Source organism: Harpia harpyja, chromosome 7 (assembly GCF_026419915.1).
Source record: "Harpia harpyja isolate bHarHar1 chromosome 7, bHarHar1 primary haplotype, whole genome shotgun sequence".
Classification (NCBI taxonomy): Eukaryota; Metazoa; Chordata; class Aves; order Accipitriformes; family Accipitridae; genus Harpia; species Harpia harpyja.
This window is the reverse complement of record NC_068946.1, coordinates 15526651-15544196: the sequence shown is the minus strand read 5'-3', so window position 1 is coordinate 15544196 and position 17546 is coordinate 15526651. Positions and strand designations below refer to the sequence as shown.

General features: G+C 42.2%; 1 protein-coding gene across 10 annotated transcripts in view; it reads right to left on the bottom strand.

The window, feature by feature from the left end:
- AGAP1 (ArfGAP with GTPase domain, ankyrin repeat and PH domain 1) overlaps window positions 1–17546 on the bottom strand; it is a 402057-nt gene that overhangs the window by 208370 nt on the left and 176141 nt on the right. For all 10 annotated transcript variants that reach the window (XM_052791201.1, XM_052791202.1, XM_052791204.1 and 7 more), the window contains one exon: window positions 253–380. In XM_052791201.1, coding sequence (XP_052647161.1) covers window positions 253–380 — 128 coding nt within the window. The remainder of the gene's footprint in view (window positions 1–252; window positions 381–17546) is intronic.

Sequence of the window (17546 nt, the reverse complement as noted above, 5' to 3'; positions counted from 1 at the left end):
CTGGGCATAAATCAGTATGATCAAAGATGGCTTTAAAGCCAAACTATTTTACTGCAGCAGTTTCTTGAAACAAAGTCAAGCCAATTAAAAAAAAAAAAAAAAAAAGCATTGCTTTAAACTACAGATCACTGATATGTTTCAAAAAAAGCCAACTACCTATCAAGCAGCAAAAAGAGCACTGACATTAAATATATTAGAAGAAAAGCAACCTATCGGTTCCTATTTCAAGCAAGCACTCATTATAGTCTGTACCTGGCTGATATGTACAGCAGAAACCTGGGCAGAACACACGGATGAGTGGCTTGGAGAGTTTGGGAGAGATTTGCAGGGTCCAATTGAGAGTTGCTGTTTCTTCCTTGTCGCAACGATCTTCTGAGCAACTAAAGAAAAACAAAACATACAGGCATGTAAGCTATAGTACATGCTGGAAAATACAGTATGTCAAAAATATACGGAACGCACAATACACAAAACAGAGTCTTCCATTGCTAAAGCCTGCTCCAAAAATTGACTGTAATAATCCAATTAAGATGACAGATGCTGGTTTTCCCTACTACGCTCCATATGAGACTCCAGCTCTGTTCTCCACATGGATAAAATTGCCCCAGAACTCTCACTCCACCAGGTGAACACCACAGAACCAGTAACATCCAAGCACAAGGGGAAAAGGCAGGTGTACAAGTTACAAAAAGCAATACCAGCAAAGCTACAAGTCCACTACATGTTTATAATAGCACACTAACAAAGCTTATGGTAGTACACATTTTCCATTCTTCTTTGGGATGTTCTCCTTGCAGATAGAAGATAAGTATGAGCAACACTTGACTAACAATCCAGTTCAAGTGCATCTCAGTGCTATGTACAAGGCAGCGTGTACTCTCTGCTGCTGAGGAATAGGGGGGACTTTTCTTAATTACCGGCCACTGCATCAGGACAATCAGTTTTGGAAACCACATGGTTTGAAGCGTTTGAAACAAACAATAATCAGAATAATAAAACTGCTAAGGGTCCCTGACATAGAATACGTGGATTAGTGGTGCCACACATCACATTCCATTCAAATTCATTATGGAAAGAAGCTGTATCATGATTTCCAGTTTTAGCTTTTATTACCTAGCAGCACTAGCACAGTTGGAAAAATGCCAAATTTATTTTGCATTTCAACATGTAAAGAAAAGCAGCATTTATCAAACAAATACAGGGATCAGAGTCATTACATCTCTATATACAGCTTAGCAGACTCATAATAAAAAATGGGAACAGAGCTGATCTGAAATGCAACAACTTCCACACCTCTCCCATAATTTTTCAATTTCAAAAGGTCAAACTATTTCAGAAATTTGTTCTGTGATACACTGGAATTTCAGTTCATTCTACTATTCAGCTAAAGCCTTTGGAAAGAGCTCTTTTTAGGTCATAAATACTTAAAACCAAAATCCTTTATGCTACATTTGTTGCCTACCTTTTGGGTCACAAATTAAAAAGTAATCAAAATTTCAGTTTTCAGAAACAGAGACTAGTGTAGTGGCTAATCAAAAATACTACTAAATAAATCTAGCTTTCTTACATGCAGTAATCTTCATGAAGCAAAGCACTTCATCAAACTTGTGCAAAGGAGTCTGTAGTCACTTGCATGGCCTCCACCAAAACCAGTCAGTGAGGCAGACCGGCAACAATTACTGGCATCTACTTAAAAAGTCACACAGAAACTTGCTGTAATTAAACTAACAGCATTCAACCTGTCTTGTTCAGAAAATATAAAAAGATAATTATCTAAATTCCAAGATTATTTTTCCTCAATATAACACAGGCAGAGATATTATTTAGCAGTGTAAGCATACAATTTCTTCTCAAATGAATGCAATTTTAATAACAAACTGGTCTGTGGCGTATGTTTTTCATGTAAACGAATGATGGCATAACCATGATTTAGTGAGAATACATTGTATAAAAAATGGCTCATATATATGAAGCAGCAGCTTCATTAGTTACATCCCACCTCCAATAGGCCTCTTATCATCCTGAAAGGATGATATCAATTAATTTATCTTCCCCTGGCATATTGATCATAACCTTCATCAGCTAATCATGTTTAAATTACAGAGGAATATCGTAGCACTCCGTCATTTCAGACCCATTGGTTTATTGACCTGGAGCCTAGAAAGCCATATATTAAAATATTTTAAAACACATTAGTGAATGCAGAGAGCAAACCGAAGGTCAGATTTTAATATATGCACATGGATTTGTCTTCATCATACGTGGTGAGACCTAAATTAAGACCAAAATGGAATTAAAACCACACGTGAATGAAAACTACCTTCTCAGCAAAAGCTTCCACTCTCACATGGGAGAGGTAATTAGTCAAGAAAAATATTTACCTCTTTTCTTCAATCTGAATATAGGCGTGTCTATAGCAACACACTAACATACATAATGCAGTCTTGCCAAATTATCACTCTAGGAAGGCACAAGGGAAAAAAAAACCCACGACGGTCTGAACTCACCTACTCAAACGCACAACCTGAACGCCAGCAAAGTACTACAAAAGCAGACACTAAATTTTTAAAAGCAAAAAAAGCACAAATTGTTACTCTAGAAATGTGAAGAGTAATCCACAAAGCAGCTGGAAACTAAACCTTACCCAGAGCAGCACAGAGTAATTTATCCTGTGCTCTGTAAAAATGGTAAAATTGCAGCGGAAGATCTAATGTTACCTACTTAAAATTGTGCTACAAATTCTAGAATAGACCATTTCTCAGCCTCAAATTTCTTAGCTCTTCTCTCCATTAGAAAAATGACGTGCCCCCTAATGGAAATCCCCTTCTGAGCTGCCAAACCTTCCCAATTCCTCCTCCATTTCGGCAACAAGTCTAATATCCCCTGCCAGAGCACGATTCCTCCTGCCTCTCCCCTCTCTTCATTAGGCAACCTGCTCTCCTTTGAGACACCAAACAGTTTTTGCTTCTTTCATTGCAGTCATGTAGCCGTCACTCCATAATTAGATTGCATTCAATATTCAAGTGCTCAGGGCTACTTGGCCTTGGATACGATGGTGATACGAGCTTCAGAAGTACCTAAAGGAGTACCCTGACCCTTCAAAGTTTGCAACATATGAAAGACGTGACTGATCATCTGTGGGGCAATCGCTGGACTGTCAAAAGACCTACTGTGCTCTTTCTAAAGCTACCTTGAGAGAAGAGATGAAACCTAAATCTTGCCCATCAGAAGTCAATAAAAGGGGTTCAGCACATATCTCCTCAGCAGTGCTGCTGCAAATTCCCATTTTCTATATCTTCTATTCCAGAGAAGAAAGCCCTGAAATACACAAAACTTAAAATGGCTGGCACTGAAAACCCCACAGATCTGCTAACTCCTGCTGCTGACATCTTCAGACACAGTACTTAGGGAGGAAAAAAAACCCACAGTTAAATGGTTGTATAGCAAGAGAGAAATACACCGTAATTATAAGAACTAACACCAGATCCAGAGAACAGCCATGCTATATTGCGTGTTCAGCCCAAACCCCATTTCTGTTACTACATCTTTGTTAGGACTCAAAGTGATCACTCATTAGCTGCTTAGCGGTGGTAGGAAAAAATCCTTAAACCAACATATTTTGTTTCCACAACTACAACTATATACAAGTTCACACTGGATTTATGAGCAACTTTGTCAGAGTGTATCAAAATATATCCAAAAGCACAAATGGGTTTTTTGTTTTGGTTTGGGGTTTTTTTTGTTTTGTTTTTTTGGGTTTTTTTCTCCCGAAAAGGCGGGTACCACCACCACAACAGTTTAGGCAGCTGAAGGGCTGGGTGGGACCTCTACTGAAAAACATAACAGCAATGAATATTGCTCTCCAGGAATGCCTGATGTAAGCTGTGGCTGTACGTAAACATCTTTTTGCTGCTAATGAAAGCCAACTAGTGTACTTCATTAACCAATTTAAGGCTACTCAGAGTCACAATCTTCAGATTAATACTGAAGAGCCTGTAACTGAAATGTCAGTCCAGAGGACGCTATACAATTAAAACAAACACTGTTCTATAAAGCGAGTAGAGAATGCAAGAAAGCAGAAATATTTTTGCCCCAGAGCTTTCAGGTTCCCTCTCATCCCAAAGATGATTCAGTGCTTCTGAATTTAATGTAAATATACTTGCTAAGATATGTTTCTAAAACAGATGAGTACTGACTTAATCTATGTGGCAGATATAAAAAATGATCAAAACAGCGACGAGCATTTCAACTATTTTTAAAAATCCCCTTTACTTGCACTCCCTTTACTTTTATATACTCAATTAAGCCATCAATTTCAGAGAGCTTGTTATTGTAAGCCATCTATCTGTAGTATGAAAAGCTAAATAAAATTTATCTGCGAAGTCAAGAACTCTTCTGCAAATAAACAGGGATATGCCAAGGATATTTAGAGTTGTAAACCAGGAAAATTGGTATGTAGCAAATATTTGGTCTTTGGGGGAGACTGATGCTTATTTCTTATACATTTAAACTTAATTTCACAAGCCAGAATGACTAGAAGCTGCATTTTGCTTTAAGGCCTTGTTAATTAAAAGCATGTGAAATTCCTAGTCTGCAAGATGAATAAAATGTCCAAGTTTGGAGAGAAAGCTCTTGACTTGAATGCCTCTTCTGCCATGCCTGACCTAGCTCACCAAAACAAAATTAACCTTCCCACCCCCTGCCACTTTCATCTTAAACGCTACTTTTTGTTAGTCAAACCACTCATTCGTAAGCAGCCCCTACTAACTTCTCACCAGATCGTTTATTGGAAGGACTGTACCACTAAGCAGGAAAGCTCGGCAGTCTAGCAGTCTCTGAGCTGTAGAGCAAGGTTTCTGCACTCCAGCTCGGCAGATCTGCATTGCAAACCACCACCGTTTCCATTTGCACATAGAAAAAAGTTACCCATACACTAATTTTCCCCAAACAAAGCCCTCCTATTCTGCTCTCCACGGCGTGGGGCTGACTATCAGAGGACTAAATTCACTCACGGGAGGAACAGCAGGTCATCTCCTCTCCCCGAAACCCAGAGCTGCGCCTCCATAATGAACGGACTCCTCTTTGTGCTCCATTTCGGAGCTAATCACCATTAGAAATACTGTTGCCAGAGTAACTGCTCTGACAGAGTTGTATTTCCTTGGTTCAAAGGGCTGTTCACATGTCAACTTCTTGTGCAGTGTGAGGCTGCTTTGGCGAGGGCAGCTGGGTCTCTAAAATCTCATTAGCACAGCTTCATTCAAGTATAAGGACAAGAAAGGCAGAGACCTGGGGGGAAAATACTCCTTACAAGAAGTTCAAGACACAAGGTAAGACTGTCTCATTGAGTTCCACATCTCTTAAAACTGAAAACACAAAGGTACCTCCGCATTGCACAATGCGTTTAGGGAAGTCTTGTCCAGCCCGAGAACTGATCTTTCCCTGGTTTTAAGACAGGTCCTAGAAAATGTCCAGAGGTATCAACAATCTGATCACTGCTTTCTTTCCCAAAAGGCAGTGAATAGTGTTACCACTGTGCCCTTTACGTTGTTTTTTACCAAGGAAGACTTGAAATAATAAAAGGGAAGACTCCAGGCACAGAATACCTGTAACATCTGGTAATATTCCTCTTCTCAGTTATCACCGGTACAGGAGTATTGTGTATTTAAGAGATGCAAACAGTCTTCTCAAACTACCACTAATTTAAATCAAAATTGGTTTCTCATAAAAACATGTATAAGACTATTTATCTCCACTGTGTGTCCAAGTATGAGTAAACACTGGGTTCAGTTAAAACCTGCCACTTTGTGCGAAAGATGAGAATGCAAGAATCATGCAGTAAATTTTCTTCCACTTATTGACAGAGAGAAAATAGCTTTCAGCTAAAGTTGGAATGCTCATGGCTGACTGAAAAACAACAGAAGGGACAAACACTCATGAATACCTATTTTAACTGCTGTGGAAAAAAAAAAGAAACAAAACAAAACCCTGAAGGTTTACACAAAGATTACCTTTCATCTTAAAACAACGCTTCCCCCCAAACTCACAGATCACTTTGAATGACAAACAACATTGTATCTTTGCAGAAAGTCTCTGTTCAATTCACATCACTCATTAGTGATCTGTAAAAGGTGAAGAATTAGTTTTAAATGAAACCCTAATGCTCTTGCTAACATGAAGAGCCAGATCTCTGAAAATTAATGCTGGCTTTTTGAAATTCTATGACAAATTTTAATTCTTTTTGCAAACTTGTAGGTTGGAGTAACATTCATGACAGTTACTGATTTGATGCTTTTACAGGCTATCAAGAGATGTCTACCTACAAAAAGCACAGAATATTACCCTTACCACAACTGGGGCTAAACAAGATGCTTGATAAGAGGATGACTTACAACGAAGGCTAAGCAATATATGCACTGTACTGCATCTTTGAGAAGGGGATGCTCTCACTGTAAAGTCAAAGGCCACAGTGATATTTTTAAGTATGAGAAAATTAACATTTCATCATGAGGCTTACTTAAGAAATCCGATTCCCTGTTTAAATTATATAAATTGTGAAAACTGACTTTTACGTGAGCACAAGGTCAAAATACTTGCTTAGTGCTTAAAATTGCAAGGAAGGGAGACAGCTTCAGAAACATCACAAAATCTGTCACCCTCCATTTTCAGACACCAAGCGTGAGGACGACAGGCAACTCCATCATCCAGCTGGACCCTGCACTGCTAGTGTGCCTTCTGGAGCTGATGTGCTTGTCACTTGCTCTCTCCCCAGCTGGGTACCTGGTTTTGTCAGAAGATGCATCACCCTGAGGTTGCAGTTATTCGGGCACGTCCCAGCGCTCAGTGTCCGCGCATACAGCGACTAAAGGGCCCCTGCCAGCTGGTCTGAATGACGCGCAGGAGAGAACACACTCTTCTCCATGTTCAACACTTCAAACTTATTGTCACCACCTCGTTCTTGTTGATAAACTACCACTTCCGTGGACTAATCCTTGCTTTTAAAGAGTATTTTACAGTATCAGTAGCGGTCACCATACTTTATTACTGTAATTCCTACAGAACAGAGAAACTGATACAGCAGAAAGTATCCCAGCTAGCATCTCCAGCCAACAATATGAACATCAGGGCACAAATACCATTAGATATACCTTAACTAATCCCTGCATAAGTCCTGGTTCCTAAAAAAAACCCAGTAACCTCAACAGAACTTGGTAGCGAGCAGGAGAGGGAAAGTGGAAGAAGCCTAACTAGTATAACTGAAACATCAACAAAATCATGGTTCATCAGATGAACAAAAATAGTTTGTTCCCACAAGGGCCCACAAGCCCTGCTGATGACCGTTTATTTGTTTCATGTGAAAGGCCCTGCCTAAGGAAAACACACCGTGGAAAGTTTAAGATATATAGCAGCTTACATTTTTATGGCAGCTGCCTTTTAGCTTAATATTCCATGTTTACAATAAGTGTTCAATAAAAATATATTTATTCCACAACTACATATTGCAGGCGAAGCAGTAATAACTACAAGAGCAAGCACTAACCACAAATGCTTTTGAATGGGAAACATTAATATAAGTATCCATTATTAAGGCCCTTGTACCTGTTATTTTAAATTCAATCCATCTTTTAGGCTAAACAACTTCTATACTTCTCCCTTTAAAAAGGAGAGGTGGCATACCATGCGCCTGCTGTAACACAGAAACAAGTACTGGACTCTTATAGTATTTGGGCTTGGAAGTAGCAATTTCTCAAGCTACTTTCTGGGGGGTGGGAAAAGCCACTACATATTTGCATGTGTCCTAAACATGTTGCCAATACAAATTCAACATTTTCAACAACTACAGACTTAAAAAAAAAAACCTTTAAGAAAAAAAAAAAAAATCGTAAATGTGTTAAGGGGAACTTCTTGCTGGATTTGTAGACTGACTCACTGTTCAAGGGCAAGAGAAGATTCAGGTGTCCGCGCAGAGCACCGCAGTGTAATCGCAGTACTGCTCTGTACTGTGACTAACATACACCTCCCTGTCCTGCTGAGGGGGACATCTCTGCCACGGGACCTCTCCTTTAATGTCAGTATACAAAAAAACCCTAAGTCTCATCCTCAGGATTCTTAACCTGCTTCAGTTCTTTCCAACAATGATTAATCTGTTCCATGTAACATTATCAGCAGTCAATTTAACATGGTATTCTTGTGTGCAAGCACGTTATATATAAAGCTGAAGCAAGTAAATGCACAAAACCAGTCCACAAAGTAGTATACAGTTGTATGAGATGCTGCTTCTAGCAGGAAAATCAGCTTAAGAACTTTTTGACTCAAGTCTTTTCAGTAAGCCAGTTTAAGCCATGGTCCAACAATCAGCCAGCATAAGCACAGCTAAAGCACAACATAGCGCCAGAAATTTCTCAAGCTACTTTTCCCTGTAGAAACACTGTGCTGTACAGCCATACCCATAAAGATGAGTTATTATTCTGCACTGAACACAAATCCACCTAATGTTCTAACAGACTATGGTGGTACTTGCCAGGATAACCTCTATTTCACTTTACAGCACGACAACAAGGGTGGGAAAACAAAGTGTGCAGGTACTTACCTCTGACCCCACACAGCAAGAAAAGAGTCAAGCTATGTGACAAAAAAACAAAACCAACCAATAAAACCTATAGTGCAAGGCACCAAAAGCATTAGGAAGTTTTACAGGACAAAGTGCTTGGCTGACAAATCTTTTCCTCTTAGAACAATTTGATTACATACATACATGATACCTGCATTTCTACTACTTGACTAAAACACACTTTACTTTGAAGTGCTGAGTAGTCACATAAACCAGATAGCTTTCACTCTTGTATTATTTCCCTGTACTTCTCAAGCCCCTATGCACAATCTAGAAAGAAAAGCGTCTAAACACAGCCTTCTGGTTACCAAGGAAGCAAGGTATTTCACATGAGACGTGCCTCTTCCCCAGCGAGAACAAGGTAAGCAGGTAGATGTTTAAACCACTGCATATATTTGAAGTGCTATTATTCTATTTCTACTATGTGAAACTACCTGCTTTTGCAGGTTCAAAAGAGTCAAAAAATTAAAACAGGCATTTCAATAAAGATAATCTATAGGAGACACGATATTAAACAATGCCAATGCCAAAGCAAATGCAACAATTTCAGCTGGCAAGTCAAAAGGTAATGTGCTGTCAAAATAGCCAGCTAAGAGCAAAGGCACCTCCACCACGATTTCACACCATGGAAAGACAAGCCGCAAATACTCCTGCCTTCCCTTCCCAAACAGGTACTGCTGCCAATGACAGCGTCATTTCTCCCTGCAGCTTGTACCTATATTCTCAGGACATGGAAGAAACGTCCTAGGCTCTGAGCTTCCAGAGCTTTATTTCTGGAGACTCAGTAATTCACTGTTTCCCTTCACTTCTCTCATTGTCAAATACTGAATTTCTGCATCACTTCTGAAATCACAGTAACACTGGATACTGCTTTCCAAAACCTTTAAAAAGATGTGTTAACTTCGTAATGCCAAATAAACCCACTTAGTTTTCTAATTTGGAAATAAGCTATCACTTCTACACTAGGCAGGTAAAATTATGAAAATAAATTAATCTTTCAGAAGTGTTGATTTATGTCTGTTGTCACAAGTAAGTTTCTAATAAGCAAAATCCTTCACTAGCTGTGAATGAATACTATACACTGATAGAGAAGACTGCCTTCTCCGATTAACACGTTGTTGTCTTCCTCGTGGTATCTATTTCAATATAAATCATAGAATCATAGAATCATTTAGGTTGGAAAAGACCTTCAAGATCATCAAGTCCAACCATTAACCATGTCCCCTAAACCATGCCCTGGAGTACCCTGTCCACTCGCTTTTTGAATACCTCCAGGGATGGTGAATCAACCACTTCCCTGGACAGCCTATTCCAATGTCTGACAACCCTCTCAGTAAAAAAATTTTTCCTAATATCTAACCTAAATCTCCCTTGCCTCAACTTGAGGCCATTTCCTCTTGTCCTATCTCCAGACACCTGACAGAAGAGACCAACACCCTCCTCACTACAACCTCCTTTCGGGTAGTTGTAGAGAGCGATAAGGTCTCCCCTCAGCCTCCTTTTCTCCAGACTAAACAGCCCCAGCTCCCTCAGCCGCTCCTCATAAGACTTGTGCTCCAGGCCCCTCACCAGCTTGGTTGCCCTTCTCTGGACACGCTCCAGCACCTCAATGTCTTTCCCGCAGTGAGGGGCCCAAAACTGAACACAGTACTCGAGGTGCGGCCTCACCAGTGCCGAGTACAGGGGAACAACCACCTCCCTGTTCCTGCTGGCCACGCTGTTCCTGATACAGGCCAGGATGCGACTGGCCTTCTTGGCCACCTGGGCACACTGCTGGCTCATATCCAGCCGGCTGTCAACCAGCACCCCCAGGTCTTTCTCAGCCGGGCAGCTTTCCAGCCACTCTTCCCCAAGCCTGTAGCGCTGCATGGGGTTACCGTGACCGAAGTGCAGGACCCGGCACTTGGCCTTGTTAAACTTCATACAGTTGGCCTCAGGCCATCGATCCAGCCTGTCCAGATCTCTCTCTAGAGCCTCCCTACCCTCAAGCAGATCGACCCTGCCTCCCAACTTGGTGTTGTCTGCAAACTTGCTGAGGGTGCACTCAATCCCCTCATCCAAATCATCAATAAAGATATTAAACAGAACTGGCCCCAATACTGAGCCCTGGGGAACACCACTTGTGACCCGCCACCAACTGGATTTCACCCCATTCACCACTACCCTCTGGGCTCGGCCATCCAGCCAGTTTTTCACCCAGTGAATAGTGCACTTATCCAGGCCACGAGACACCAGCTTCTCAAGGAGTATGCCATGAGAGACAGTGTCAAAGGCCTTGCTGAAGTCTAGGAAAATAACATCCACAGCCTTTCCCTCATCCACTAGGCGGGTCACCTGGTCATAGAAGGAGATCAGGTTGGTCAAGCAGGACCTGCCTTTCCTAAACCCATGCTGACTGGGCCTGATCCCCTGCTTGTCCTGGACTTGCCATGTGAGTGCTCTCAAGACAAACCGTTCCATAATCTTCCCTGGTACCGAGGTCAGGCTGACAGGCCTGTAGTTCCCCGGATCCTCCCTCCGACCCTTCTTATAAATGGGAGTCACATTGGCAAGCCTCCAGTCCTCTGGGACCTCCCCTGTTGACCAGGAACGCTGATAGATGATAGAGAGTGGCTTGGCAAGGACCTCTGCCAGTTCCCTCAGTACTCTTGGATGGATCCCATCAGGTCCCATAGATTTTTGAGTGTCCAGATGGCATAGCAGGTCCCTAACTAGTTCCTCCTGGATTAAGGGGGGTATGTTATGCTCTTCATCCTTACCTTCCAGCTCATGGGGTGGAGTACCCTGAGGATGACTGGACTCACTATTAAAGACTGAGGCAAAGAAGGCATTAAGTACCTCGGCCTTTTCCTCATCACTGGTTGCTACGTTCCCTTCTGTATCCATTAAAGGATAGATATTCTCCTTGGGATTCTTTTTACTGTTAACATATTTGTAAAAACATTTTTTGTTGTCCCTTACGATAGTGGCCAGATTTAGCTCTAGCTGAGCTTTCGCCTTTCTAATTTTCTCTCTGTATGATCTAACAAGATCCCTGTACTCCTCCCAAGTTGCCCGCCCTTTCTTCCAGAGATGATAAACTCTCCTTTTTTTTCTTAAGTCCTAGCAAAAGCTCCCCATTCAGCCAGGCCGGTCGTTTTCCTCGGCGGTTCGATTTGCAGCACATGGGAATAGCCTGGTCCTGAGCCATTAAGATTTCCTTTTTAAAGAATGTCCATCCCTCCTGGACCCCTTTGGCCTTCAGGACCGTCTCCCAAGGGACTCTCTCAACCAGTGCCTCGAAGAGGCCAAAGTTAGCCCTCCTGAAATCCATAGTGGTGGTTTTGCTGACCACCTTCTTTGCCTCACCAAGAATTGAAAATTCTATCATTTCATGGTCACTAAGCCCAAGACGGCCTCCGACCATCACACCTCCCACCAGTCCTTCCCTGTTCGTAAACAACAGGTCTAGCAAGGCTCCTCCCCTGGTTGGCTCACCCACCAGCTGTGTCAAGAAGTTATCTTCCACACACTCCAGGAACCTCCTAGATTGTTTACTCACTGCTGTGTTGGATTTCCAGCAGATGTCTGGAAAGTTAAAGTCCCCCACAAGGACAAGGGCACACAATTCTGAGACTACTGCCAGCCGCTTGTAGAACGATTCATCCGTCTCTTCAACCTGGTCAGGCAGTCTATAACAGACTCCCAGCACAATATCTGTCTTATTGGCTTTCCCTCTCATCCTCACCCATAAGCACTCCACCTTGTCATCAGAATCGTGTAGCTCTGAACAGTCAAAACATTCCCTAACATAAAGAGCCACCCCACCACCTCTTCTACCTTGCCTATCCCTTCTGAATAGCTTGTAGCCATCCATTGCAGCACTCCAGTCATGGGAGTCATCCCACCATGTTTCCGTGATGGCAACTAAGTCATATCTATCCTGCTGCACAATGGCTTCCAGCTCCTGCTGTTTATTGCCCATGCTGCGTGCGTCGGCATAGATGCATTTGAGCTGGGTCATCGAATCCACCCCTAACATCGGCACGCTGCCCCCAGGCTCATCTCTGGTGCACCTAGTTTTATCCCTTACTCCCTTCGAACCTAGTTTAAAGCCCTTTCTATGAGCCCTACCATCTCATGAGCAAGGATTCTCTTACCCCTTTGAGACAGCTGGACACCATCTGTCGCTAGCAAGCCCGGTGCTGTGTAAGCCTCCCCATGATCAAAAAACCCAAAATTCCACCTATGGCACCAGCCTCTGAGCCACGTATTGACCAGGTGTGTTTTCCTGTTCCTTTCAGTGTATTTCCCTGCCACTGAAGGAATTGAGGAAAACACTACCTGTGCTCCCGATCTTTCTACTAATCGTACCAGTGCCCTGAAATCCCTTTTCATTGCCTTTGGATTCCTCTCTGCAATCTCATCACTGCCAACCTGCACAACCAGCAATGGGTAATAATCAGAGGTCCGAACCAGACCAGGGAGTTTCCTGCTAATGTCTTTTACCCGGGCCCCAGGGAGGCAGCAGACTTCCCGGTGGGATGGGTCAGGTCTGCATATCGGGCCCTCTGTCCCCCTTAAGAGGGAGTCGCCTACAACAATTACCCAATTACCCTCCTTTTTCTTTTTTCAGAGGATGTGAGAATGCATGGGGATGCCCGACTGGGCTTAGGCACCTCCCTAGATAGGGCTTCATCTACACCCTGATCTTCACTGGCCTGGTCCTCAAGTTCCAGAGCCCCATACCTGTTGAGTAGGGGCAACTGGGAAGGTGAGGGAGACCGCGAGCAGATTCGCCTGCCTCCCCGAGCAGAGACCTGTATCCATTCCCCTCCATCTCTTAGGTCCCCTCCTGCCTGGTGGCAGGAGGGCAGGGGAACCTCCGATTCTTGCGGAGCCTCCATCTGCTGCCCCTGCCTCAGGGATGGTAGGGTGTGGGCCCACCAATCTATCTCCCTCTCACACTCCCTGATACTCCTCAACCTTTCCACTTCCTCCTTCAGCTCTACCACCAGGCTGAGCAGATCACCCACCTGGTCACACCTCACACAAGAGGTGTCCCCGCTGACCTCCATCGTTTCTGATAGACTCAGGCACTCCCTGCAGCCAGAGACCTGGACAGCTGCATGTTTACATGGGACCTCTGTCTGCGTTGCCATATTTTTCCTAACGATGGCTTTCCCCCGAGTGGCAACCATACCTGGGTCTCCCTCTGGGCCGACACCCACCACTTAAGCAGCCTGCTCGAGCTGGGAACAGGGGGAGCTGCGCCCTGCCTGCACGAACTGCCTGCGCCAACTGCCGCGCCACGCCCTTTCTGCCGCGCCACGCCCTGTTTGCCCGTCCTGTTTGGTCGCCGGCGCTCCTCAGGGGCGTTCCAATCTCCCGCGGTTGCCCCTGGCAACGCCCACGCCGCGTCAGCCTCTCCCGCGAGAGCCGCCGGCTCCGGCCGGGTCCCTCTGCCCTTCCCCGGCGCTCCCGGGCCTCGGGAACCTCCCTGTCCGCCTCAATCCAGCGCTTAGCCGCCGACTTACCGTCGCCTCTGCTGGCCTCGCCGCTGACTGAACGCTGCTGGCCGTTACGCCGCGTTCAAATAAAGCTATACTGTACACAAAAGTTTATTTAAGATTACTCCAGTGAGAGCTTCGAAGTTGCTCCCAAAAAATGAAGATTAATTTTAATATAGGATCCAATTTTTACCTGAATTCCCTTTACCTCATGATATTAAAACAAATTTATCTTCATTTATGTCTCCATTACCTTGTAGGGCTGTTAATTTGCTGGAAATGAAGCTATTGTGTGATTGCTCCTACTACTTGAAGGATTTAAATGCCGACTGTAATAAACAGTTACCTTCAGGATGGAACAAAGTCAAGGCTACTCATGTTAATTTTGGAATGAAAAAAATTGCCAGGACAGCCAAGTAGGCAGCTATGAAGCTAGAAATATAGCTTCTGCGAAACATGAACAAAGCAGGGTAAGTAACACTATATACTTCACTTATCTGCATTAGTCTTCACCTTCTCTAACGTGGGATGGTTAAAACTTTAAGCTATACACAATTGTTTGATATACCCATTTATATTCTTCTGGGAATGATGGGCTAATACACTGCCCAGCAGCAAGTCTACTCGTAGCAGAGCAGGCTCTTCAAAGCAAGCTCAAGCTCACCCTGGCTGTAGTCAACCAACAGAATAAATGTATACACTGAACATAATGTACCTTACAAAGAAAAGTTGGTAGCTTTATTATATTATATTGTAATTTTATTATCTTACTACACAGGCTCCTCAAAAGAGTTGAAGTTGCATCTTATTACTAAAATGCGCAATTCTTTCATCCTACTAAAACAATTTTATAACTCCTCAGATACAGATAGTTTCCAAGAACTATTAGGCTATTTCATAATACAAGTAAATAGGCAATATATGTATGAGCACACAAATTTTATACTGAGAAATACTGTTTCGTGATCACCACAGTTAATAATCAAATTCAGCTACAATGGGCTAGTTCAGTGTTAACGTTTCTAAAAGATTTTACTACATTTGTCTTAAAATAAATTTAAAACCACACCTCACTGGTACCTTCATTTTTTTGTGATGCTTTCATTGAAGTACACATTTCAGCTCTGGCTCTCAGAAATAATAACTTCTACCAATACAAAAATACATTTATAAGTAAGTTATAAATAAGACTTAGTGTTAAATATCTCTAATCAATGTCAATATATTATTTTTTCCTCTGCAGGTAGCTATGATTAACACTGCATATCACTTATTCCCAACTTCGATGCAAATCACTGTCTCCCAAGATTAGGTAAGCAAATATGTCAATAAATCCGCTAGACAATCTGGAAACCATCTGGCATCTAAAGAAATTTTAAAAATAAACCTATGTTTTCTTCACTACTCGAACTGCGTTGCAAGTAGAAGCATATGGCTTGAGGATTTGTAAGGCAAACACTGTGTCAGACACACAGGTAAAGACTTTTGCACATGCATTTACCTAACCAGTAAATCATGAAGCTCTGCTGATCTTTCCATTATGACAGAATCAAGTCATAAATCCTGTTATTTCCCACACAAAGGTATGACTTTAAATACAAAGGTTAAAACATGTTGAAACGGGGCGGGGGGGGTGGGGGGGGTGGGAGACATGACACACGACATGACAAACCCCAAACAAAGAGAAAACAGCACATTCAAATACAATGATGTCAAATTGATGCGTTTCGTAAAATGCCCATAAATAAAATAATTGGGGTTTTAATAATCCTTTAAGAATAAAATTCTTAAGCATAGTATTGTTGTATGTTACTGAATTCTATGTCAAAACATAGAGTTATTTATTAATCATATTAATCATGTCAAAGCATAGAATTCAGTAACATACAACAATACTATGCTTAAGAATTTTACCAGCTTGCAAGCAATTTCGTATTTACATTTTGAAGTAGCTTCATGGAAAGCCTATTTTGTGGGGCATGCTATCAAATTACTGTTTTCATAGACAACATTTCTACTTTCTAAAGATTTAGGCACATCCAATAATAGCACACAGACAAGGATACAATGATAGAAAGCTTCTGGTTACATTAGTGCAACTCAGACCTATCCATCCTTATAGAAAGAAACAAATACATTCACATTTACTAAATCAAATTCAACTTAACTTGTGCCTCATTCAGATAGTTCTATTAATTCACCTGTGAAGAAAAAGTTTACTGTTACCCAAAACCCAGGCCTTTCATTAAAATAAACAATGATTTTTTTTTTAACTGGTAAAATAACTTAAAATTGTTTCCTAACAACCCGAAGTCTCTGAATCCAGAGATGCCACTGCACATTGAGATCACAGAACTACCTGCATACACAGCACACCTGGTCCCAAAACAAGGGCCATGTGTCCAGTGTGGCAGAGTATTATATATCTTCAAGTTCTGAAGTATTGCAGCAGCCCTAAAACAAGCTTGTTTGTAAGCAAGACAAGTTTGGATGCTGTAAGGGCAGGGTTTAGCACCCCCTTCACGGAGGATGAAAAGCACGGTATAGAGTCAACAACCACCTCAAGCATGGGTGACCCAATCTACAGCTTTGCTCCATCTCAAGATGGTCCACGAACTTTTGACATAAACTCCCCTTCCAGCCTGAATTGGCAGAAAGCAGACAGATGCTAATCTCTGAAGTTGCAAGACAAATATGATGTGGCTGGAAGACAGGGTAAAAAACAGAATGCAGTTTAAGGGCACTCCAAGCACAAGCTACGCTGTCCATCTTTCTGATGCTCTGCTAATGGTTAATTGTTCTTGTGGAAAACTACCAGATTTTATTTAGCATTTAAATGTCCAGCCTCACTTATGCCTTGTTACATCTAGGTATTAACTACTTAACCAATGAATATTCATGACTTTCACTGGTATTCTATGGCAATTCTGTAACACTCTTCAAAATTTATTTTCAGCTACTATCTATTTGAAATAATCCATAGAGGTGGCTCTGCCATTAAGAAGTTGGTTCTCTTTTGTTTCCATGTTCTTAATATCAAACTTCACATAGGCAGAGTAGCTGTAATGCATATGTTTAATCAAACCCAGCATTTTGTCTCCTAAATTGTTATTTTTATCCCGTTTTCCAACCATCACACTTTCCCTGTCACTGTGTGATGCAAGCATGATGATATTGCTCCAAACTGCAGCTTGATTAATAAAACCATATAATTGAAGGCACACTTCTGTTCTGTAGTGATGGATTAAAATTAATGGCAAGCTATTTCTGTCTTCCCCTGTCCTCCTGGCACATCTGGTAGATGTAGTCATATGGCAGGCCAAATACTACAAAGCAGACGATTTACACATAAAGGAGTCATCCGTGCTTTGATTAGAAGTACCTGGGCATATCAGAGGTCCAGAGGAGCAGCAAAACCCCTGACACCTCTGTCCATTTTAACCTGACTC